The sequence below is a fragment of the Tupaia chinensis genome, unplaced genomic scaffold (genome assembly GCF_000334495.1).
Source record: "Tupaia chinensis unplaced genomic scaffold, TupChi_1.0 Scaffold000465_1, whole genome shotgun sequence".
Classification (NCBI taxonomy): Eukaryota; Metazoa; Chordata; class Mammalia; order Scandentia; family Tupaiidae; genus Tupaia; species Tupaia belangeri.
The window spans coordinates 150,774-159,768 of record NW_006159974.1 but is presented as its reverse complement, the minus strand read 5'-3'; the positions used below and the strand labels follow the sequence as shown (position 1 = coordinate 159,768).

Sequence of the window (8,995 nt, the reverse complement as noted above, 5' to 3'; positions counted from 1 at the left end):
GAACCGTGGTTGACTACATGGGAGTCCAGCTACATAGCCATTACGCCAACTGCTGGTCCCACACCTAGTATGATTTTTTAGGCTGCTGGGTCTGGAACTCCAACTGCAGTCAGCTATGTGGGAGTCCAGCACCTTAATCACCATGCCATCTGCTGGTCCCAGTCTGACATGTTTTTCAAGCTGTCAGGGCCAGGATTCAGACCTCAGTTGGCCATGTGGGATCTGGCTCCCGCTGCACAGTACTTACCTGCTGTGCTACAGGATTAGCCCTGAAGTCATATGTGTGCGATTGTGTAGTGTATCCTTGTGTTCAGGTAAGCTCATGCATGTTTTGTGTAATGAGTACATGTAGGTGTGTCCCTTAACCATATACATGTGCATTTTGAGGAGTGTATATATATCTGTTTGACCTTGATGTGTGGGTGAGAGCTCAGATTCATCTGTGTCTGCACATGCCTGTGTAGTTTGTGTATGGGTGTGCATGTGTGCTTGTGTGAGCCCTGTATTTTCCAATTTCCCTGGGCACTGAGAAGGCCAGAGCTGTCCCAGTACCACCTCTCTGGGTATCTATCTCCTTAGATCTGATCTTTCATCCCAGGAAGCCAAAGCCCACCTGCCCCTGTGGCTGGAACTAGGTTCCAGGTTGAGGAATTCCATCTAGGAGGTGGCTTTGGGTCATGACTCAGTCATGGCACAAGGGTAGGGTGGGGCAGGCAAGCCTTTGGAGACCTTTCTTGGGGTATTGGCTAAGGTAACAAGGGGGTTCTAAGGGCAACACAGGACTATACAGTCCCAGGTGGTCTCTCATCTGTCCTGAAGAGGGTGTTGACGTCTCTCAGAAGCCAAATTCAGGCCCAGCATGGTGTGCTGTTCTTGCGGCTGAGTTTTCCAGGCATAGAACAACACATCAGGGCTCACATGGCACCTTGGAATGCAGCCAGGGGAGGAGCCCCTGTGTCTCAGGAGCCCAAGGGCCCAGCACCCAATTCCAAGGCTAGCTTGCCTCCACCCTCTATCCTGTGTTTCCAGGAACCTCATCCTGTAGTTGTTGCTCTGCCTCCAACCCTTCTGCGCCCTGCCCCATCCCATTCACCTGAGAGTGGAGCAGGCACCTTCAGGCATAGAGCAGCCCTGGACTTTTAAGCAGGAAAATTCAAGCACACTTTCTGAGCTCTGTCACATACCTATATGACCCCAGAAAGTCATCGTATTCTAGGCGTCGGTCTCTGCCCACCCAACCTCACTACTGGTGCATCACTAACTGCAGCCAGCTCTTGGCAACCTGCCTTCCTGCCCCTGCCCGGCTTTCACTCCATCTTCCTGGCCCCAAAACTTCACCAGGTTGACTTTGTTCCTCTGACCCTCCAAACTGGGCTCCCATCACACCTCTCTATGCGCATTCCTTCTCTCTCCTTCCCTCCATGTAGCTTTGTTTTGTTTTGTTTTGATTCTGCATTATTTCTAAGACTGTGTCTATTAAATGCAAACAAAAAAGGAATAAGTCTTGGTTGGCAGAACAGAAGTGACGCACACTTGATGATCCGATTGATTTAAATATTATTCATGGCATATAGCCTAGTCCATGCTCTCACTGTTTCTATGGCGTGGGCTTCTTTGGTCTTCCACTGCTCTGCTACATCACTTGCTGATGGGTTATCTGGATCGGGAGCACTTGAAGATAAATTTTGACCATGAAACGTACTTCAAGGACTGCCATTGGGTATTTTCCTCACTGTTTCTATGGCGTGGGCTTCTTTGGTCTTCCACTGCTCTGCTACATCACTTGCTGATGGGTTATCTGGATCGGGAGCACTTAAAAAGCCTGGATTGATAGCAGAACTGTGTGGATCTGCAGTGTTTTCAAAATATCTAAACATATCTTTCCCAACTTATCTACCTTAGGAAGATAAATTTTGACCATGAAATGTACTTCAAGGACTGCCATTGGGTATTTTCCTGGAAGGAATAGTTCAAGTTTAAAAGACCCTCCTTTTTTTTTTCCCTTTGGAGAAGTCTTCGCTATAGGGCGTGTGCGCTTGCCAGACAGAGAGAGACATAGAGACAGAAAGCGAGAAATCACCCCCCAGGGGGAATGGTCACGCCGCAATCCCTTCTCCTCCATTCTCCTCTCGGGATCTTGGGCATGCACGCACACACGCCCAGTGTGAGTTTTAAGCCACCGGGTCCGGGACACGAACCGCGATTGACTATGTGGGAGTCCAGCGACATAGCCATTACGCTAACTGCTGGTTCCCCAAGACCCTCCTTCAAAAGGGGAGTGCTGGAGGCCAGCAATAACCACATGAAAATAACAGGTGTTGCTCTCATCTGGTTCTGCTTTAATGCCAGGAACTGGTTCTGTCAGGAAATGCTGGGTTTCCTTGATGATCCTGTGGGGCAGCCCGGCCATCCTGTCAGATCCTGAGTTGGACCTCTGGTGTCGTCTCTGGTTCCCCTCCTCCCCCCTTTTTTAAGAGAGATTTTTGCTATAGGGTGTGTGCTCTCACCAGAGAGACAGAGAGACAGGCAGAGACAGAAAATAAGAAATCACCCTCCGTGGGATGGCCATGCCACAATCCCTTCTCTTCCATTCTCCTCTTGAGATTTTGGGCATGCATGTATGCACACACATCTGGCGTGTTTCAAGTCACCAAGTCCAGGACTCAAACTGTGGTCAGCCATGTGGGATTCCAGCAATGTAACCATTATGCCATCTGCTGGTCCCTAGCTGCCTTCCTTAGTGAACTGTGACTGCATCAAAGGCAAAGGCTCTTCTTTTTATTTATTTTCAAAGAATTATTTAATTTTGGGACCAGCAGTTGGTATAATGGCTATGTCACTGGACTCTCATATAGTCGACTGTAGTTGGAGTCACGGACCGGGTGGCTTAAACTCACGCCGGGCGTGTGTGCGCTGGACCCGGTGGCTTAAACTCACGATGGGTGCGTGCGTGCCCAAGATCCCGAGAGGAGAATGGAGGAGAAGGGATTGTGGCGTGGCCATTCCCTCTGGGGGGTGATTTCTTGCTTTTTGTCTCTCTGTCATTCTGGCGAGTGCATGCGCCCTATAGCAAAAACCTCTCCAAAAAAAGAGAAAAAAATATTTAAATTTTTATTATTATTATTTTTAAATTTGACCAGAGAAAGGGAGAAAGTGAGGAAGCAAGCCTGGGACTTGAACTGCGATTGGCCATGTGGGAGTTCAGCACCTTAATCACCATGAAATCTGCCAGCCCCAGGGCCTACAACAGGCCTGGAACTTGGTAATTGCTCAGTGTTTCCTAAATGAAAGAATGAACAAGTACGTGGGAATGACACCTTGCAAGGTTGAGCACATCCCACTCTCACAGCTGTCATAGATATATGCAAACTACTCTCACAGCTCTTATGTCATAGGTATATGCAAACTACTTTCCTGAGAATAGAGAAGCAAGCATTTTTCTTCCCAGAACCCCTAAACTCTGGAGCACAGCCTGCCCGAAGGAATATCTGTAGAGAGCATGAGTTTGCTTCTCTACTGCCCTCAGCTGATGAAGCAGGGCAACTGACCTGGCTTCAGTGGGTTTTGCCTTGATCAGGGACTGGAGGGGAGAGGTTGCTGGCTGGCCAGTAGCAATGGCTTTCCTTTATCCTGATGAACTGTACTCTCTACTGTCCTACCAACGACCAGAGGACACAGTGCCTCCTTCTGCCCTCCCTACAAAGCCTCTCTTTCTATGGAAGGGTTAGTGCTGACCCCCAGCTTCCCAGCCCATGGCAAGATGGGGGCCTGCTCTGAGCGCTCTTCCAGTCGTTCACTCAGCACTTAAGAGTGGCAGGCCCCTCGTTAGGGGGTCCCTATGCATATTGTGAATCCCCGGCACCAGCCTGAGGCTTGGCAGACTGTGGTCATGGGACACAGTAGGAGTCTGACAGGCAAACAGGGGAGGGGCTTAGCATTTCCTCCAGGTCCTCTAAAATGAATGTGGCAACGTGAAAGGTGGTCCCACTGTGTCCTGCCTCCAGGCTGCCCATGTGTTGTGGCCAGACCAAGGAAAAGTCCAGGGGAATGGATCTGAGAACCAGTCTCAGAACAGCAGAGGGCAGGGAGCTTGAGGGTCTGCTCTTAGCTTCTCCCTGGGACTCACTAATAAACTAGGGATGGGAGGAGACAGCTGGACTGAATGACCCAAGGACCCTCACAGCTCTGCTACTTGGAGACCTGTGAGAGGGTCCCCGGCCTGGCCATCCCGAAGGACCACAGCTTCTGCAGTCTCCTACCAGTTCATACACGGAAGCCAGAGAAACAAGGGAGGTACCCAGGCCACACAAGAGTAGGTCCCCCTCCGCTGCTCCTGGGGACAGGCCTGAAAATGTCTTAGGAATTCACAACAGCCAGTGTTCACCAAGTGACACTACAGAAAAGGTAGCACACACTGAACCAGAAGTTGGAGTCAGAAGCCCCAAGCCGGGCCCTGTCAGACTTGCTCTGTGACCTGGCGCATTGCAGCTGCAGTCTGGGCTGCCAATTCCTTAGCTGTGAACCGCACTCTCCAATCCAGCTCAGGTGTCATCTCATTGTCATCCTCACACCCCCAGTGCAGGCACCCTCTGGCTCATGTCTCAGAGGCCACTTGAGCACATGCTCTGCCACCACCCCACCCTCACCAGGCTGGACAGGTTTAGGGTTCCGCATCTGACCCACCTCTGAACAGCTAGGACCTCGAGTCAACCCAAAGTGAGCACTCTGCTGCCAGGGCAAATGAAGGCCATCATCCACCACGTCCAGGAGGATATCTGGCAGCTGGCCTGCCTTCTGGACAGGAGTCCAGGCAAGGAGCCCCAGCTGAAGGCTGACCAGAAGTCCTGAGCTCTCTTTAGGGCTGGCCAGCCACACTCCTGTCCTCTGGTTCTCAGAGGGGCTGTTCCCACAAACCACATCTATGCTTACTTGCCAGCTGGTTCCTGGTTAACCTCACCAATGGGAAACTCTGATGGCGATCTGTTGACAGGCAGAGAAGCCAGGGCTCTTCTCCCTTCCCTCTGGCTTCAGACTGTTTCATCATCAGTGCCCAAGTTACTTCTCGCTCCAGATTCCAAGCCCTGGCATCGCCCCTGCTCCTTGGAGGCAGCAGTGGCTTCCCGCAGGTGCACATTCCAGGGTTGTCCAAGCTTCCAGTTTGCCCTCCCAGCACCTTTGCAACTCCCTTCTCATGTTGGATTCCCTCCCCTGGCCCACCCCAGGGAGGGCCACCGCACCACACACCCCCACTGCCCAATCTCGACGCTATCTTCCCAGCCAGACCACAAACCACACACACCAGGGCAGGTTGAAGGCTGTTTCTTTATACAAAGGTAATCACTGGTCAGTCAACATGCGGCTGCAGTCCCTGCTGGTCCACCTCACCACCCCTGAGGCAGAAGACTCAGTGGGAGTGGCTGTAGGGGAGACAGGCTGCACAGGCGTGGGGACTGCCAAGTACACCTGTGAGGTGTTCTGAAGGGCAGAGGCACAGACACACGGGCACTACAACCAAGAACACTGCACACAGCGAGGAAGGACTGGTGGGGCGGGAAGGACTGGCAGCAGCACTGACATCGGTAGCTCTCTTTTTCCATGTGTCCCTTGGGAGGAGCCCTAGATCCTGAGCTTGGAGCCCTGCTGTGCCACGGCAGAACCATGGGACTTTCCAGAATCACTGAATGCCTCACTTTCTGCATCTGTGAACTGGGGACAATAAATTGGACTTCACAAAGCTGTTAGAGCATAAATGAGACCAAAATAGAGACATTTATCAAAGTTCTCAACACAAAGCCTGGCATATAGAGGTGTTCAATAAATAACTTTTTGTCAGGAAAATCAGAGAAGACCTTCTTCAGAAGGCTGAGATGTGAGATAACATCTCAGGGAACTGGGACCCTTGAGGACTCCTTGTTGCCTGTAGACCCTGGAGTGCCCAGAGCTCCAGAATATACCATACCAGGGCTGCTGGCAGGGGTAGGAGGCTGGGCCCCCAAAGGGGCACCCACAGAAGCTGGGTAAACACTGGAGGAGCTGGGGTTTGAACCAAAATGATTCTGCACATAACACAGGCCAGATGCAGGCTGGTATGGAGGCAGGCTGGGCATGTGCCCTGGAGCAGAGGCTGGCCAGGAGGCTAGTTTCTGACCACTGGCATGCTGCATCTGGGTGGCAGGATGGCTTGGGGACAGGTGAGGGTGGCAGCTCTGAGTAGGGTAGGAGCCTGGCACAGGGTTCAGCCTGGAATGGAACAAGAGAGGAAAAGGTCATTTAGCTAATAATGCCAAGGTACACAGCAACTCTTCACTCCATGCAAGAAAAATGTGGGGGTTACCCTCCTGCTTGATAGCACAAGTTTTGGACACTTTCTGTGACTAGCTTTAAGTCTCAAGTGGCGAAAAAGGTTCATCTCAACTGCACAGAAACAGATGCCTGGAGAGACATGGCCTTGCAGCCCTCCAATAAGCAGGGACTGTGGGCCTGCTACTGAGACCACCTGTGCTGTAGCTTGCTCACGGCAGCTGATAAACCAGATGGAGACCAGCTCTCAGCAAACAGGCTTTTGTGGCTTGGGTCCAGGACCTGTACGAGTGAAATTTCCTACCTGTGACTTCAGGAGTAAAGACTCACAGCTCAAACCCCTGACTGACAGGAACTGACGCGACAGACATGGACTGCTGTCTGTGCTGAGATTAAAGATGCACAGACACATGTGGCTGGGACGCTGCATGGAGACACCCAGACTCGAACCATGGAATAAGGGTCTGTTCTCTGAACTTTTGTGTGAAGTGCCAAACATGGACAGAATGTCGATACCGCTGATATCTGTGGAGGGGATGGACTGAATCTGTGCACATTGCAGTGAAAACCTGACCTTAGGAACCAGCTGCTTGGGTTCAGGTACAGGACACTTTATGTAACAGCACTTCTCATGGCATTAAAAAAAAAAATGTCAACAAGAGCCTCCAGGGAGACAAAGCTATTCAGAAGGCCATCTCATGGCCAAAGTAAATTTGTGTGTTGTAATACTGCCCACGACCTGCCATCTGCCTGCCTGAAACTGCACGTTCTGTTCTGGATGTCTGCAGCAGGCCCGAGGAATGAGGGAACACATGCACATGAGTAATACGAGACAGAACAGAGAGGGCCCCCACCCACCCCATCTGTATCTGCCTGTCAAGGTGAAGCAGGATTAGACCTGGGCCAGGGCATTCAGCTTCAGAGAGGCCACTGCAATTGGCATGGAAGAACTTTCTCTGCGCAGGGGCTGCCTCGGAGCTCCAGTCACAGGGAGCATGTAAGTAATGGCCAGTGACCACCAAAACTACCATAGAGGGGACTCCCTTAAATGAAGAGAATTTGCACCCAAGAACTCCTGAAGCCCTCTCAAGATTCTATAAGAACAATTAGAACCACAAAACACCTTGATCTAAGTTTTATGGTCTCCTCCATATTTAGACCCAGGAATTATAATACTTGCCTGAGGTAGAAAGGATAAGTCTACATTTCAGTTGTGCCTCGTACTCCTCCCTGCCTTAAAAAAAAAGTCTCTGGGGCAGAAAAGGCTGGGAGCACAGCTTCCCAGTCCATAGAAACCCTGCACCCAGGCTGCATTGAGGGGGAACATTTACTCTACAGCTGGGTGAGGTCTGGAACAGCAGCCAACAAACCCTCCTGACCTCCCAGTGGGTCCCTTCTGAAGAACCGCTGAAGGAAAAAAAGCTCCATCTTGTAAAGTCTGTGCATGGACAAAACCAGTGAAAAATGCAGGAGGCAGCTAGGACAGCGGGAGGGAAGAGGACTTGCCTGCAGGAGTCTCTGGTTCTAGACTCTTCTCTTGACTCTATGTTACCTGGAAACAGGTAGTCCATGTGCGAGCAAGACTCTGGTCCTCTTTGGGCCACTTCTACAAAACCAAGCAGGGAGGCCACATGGGCCCTAGCGGCTTGCCTAGCACTTTTCACTGAAGTTAGCAAGCCTGGACTAGAAAAGAGTGAGAACCCCACCTCTCAGGTCCCAGGTTGTGTCATCTCCTACTCAATCTGGTTGGCTGTGTGGGCTTCTTATCAGTGCTCTGTACCCAGCCCTGTCCAACCTGCAGAGTGCCTGTCAGTGCTGTGGAGCTGTTACTAAGATCAGATAGGGGCACTTCAAACCACCTGTCCATAGGTCACTCAGGATTGTACTCCATGTCCTCCATGTCTCTCCTTTCCCATTCCTGTCAGCTTTCTACTTCCAGCGCAGTTGGGCAGACTCCAGAGTGCTGAGGTGTTTGTAGATTTTCAAATCTGCCTACACCCCTTTATTACTCATGGCACTCAACCAGTCACACCCTCTATAGGTCCCAAGGTTGCTTTAAGAATAAGATTTTAGGGACCAGCACATGGTGTAACGGTTACATAACAGGACTCCCACGCAGTCAACTCTGGTTTGAGTCTCAGACCTGGTGGCTTGAAACTTATGCTGGGAATGTGTGCATGCGTGCCTAAAATCTTGAGAGGAGAATAGAGAAGGGTTTGTGGCACAGCCTTTCTCTCTAGGGGGGTGATTTCTTGCTTTCTGTCTCTCTGGTGAGTGCACATGCCCTATAGCAAAAATCTCTCTAAAATGAATAAATAAGATTTTAGGGGCTGGTAGGTGGTGTGACAGTTAAAGTACTGGACTCCCACATGGCTGACCATGGTTTGAGTCCAGGATCTGATGGCTTACTTCATCATTCATTTTCCCTTTCTCTCTCTCTCTCTCTGGTCAAATTAGAAATAAATTAGGTAAATTAAATAAATAATTCTTATTAAAATAATTATTTATTGGGGCTGGCAGGTGGTGTGGTGGTTAAGGGCACTGGACTCCCACATGGCTGACTGTGGTTTGAGTCCTGGACCTAGCGGCTTGCTTTCTCATTCCCCCACCCCCTACCCACTCTGTCCCTCTCTGGTCAAATTAAAAATAAATAAATAAATAAAGTTAAATACAATAATTATTTTTAAAAATTATT

At 50.5% G+C, this 8,995-nt stretch overlaps 1 protein-coding gene and 1 long non-coding RNA gene across 4 annotated transcripts in view; both read right to left on the bottom strand.

Annotated features, from left to right (window-relative positions):
- Positions 1-1,533: 1,533 nt before the first annotated feature.
- LOC114009107 (uncharacterized) lies at positions 1,534-5,172 on the bottom strand. The gene is made up of 2 exons (XR_003550577.1): positions 4,930-5,172; positions 1,534-1,728 (listed from the first exon to the last, which is right to left on the bottom strand). It is a non-coding gene; the product is annotated as an uncharacterized LOC114009107 (long non-coding RNA).
- A 131-nt stretch (positions 5,173-5,303) lies between these two features.
- The window catches only part of RHBDD2 (rhomboid domain containing 2), a 16,393-nt gene continuing 12,701 nt past the window's right edge, over positions 5,304-8,995 (bottom strand). For all 3 annotated transcript variants that reach the window (XM_006155631.3, XM_027774649.1, XM_027774650.1), the window contains one exon: positions 5,304-6,240. In XM_006155631.3, coding sequence (XP_006155693.1) covers positions 5,883-6,240 — 358 coding nt within the window. In that variant the 3' untranslated portion in view covers positions 5,304-5,882. The remainder of the gene's footprint in view (positions 6,241-8,995) is intronic.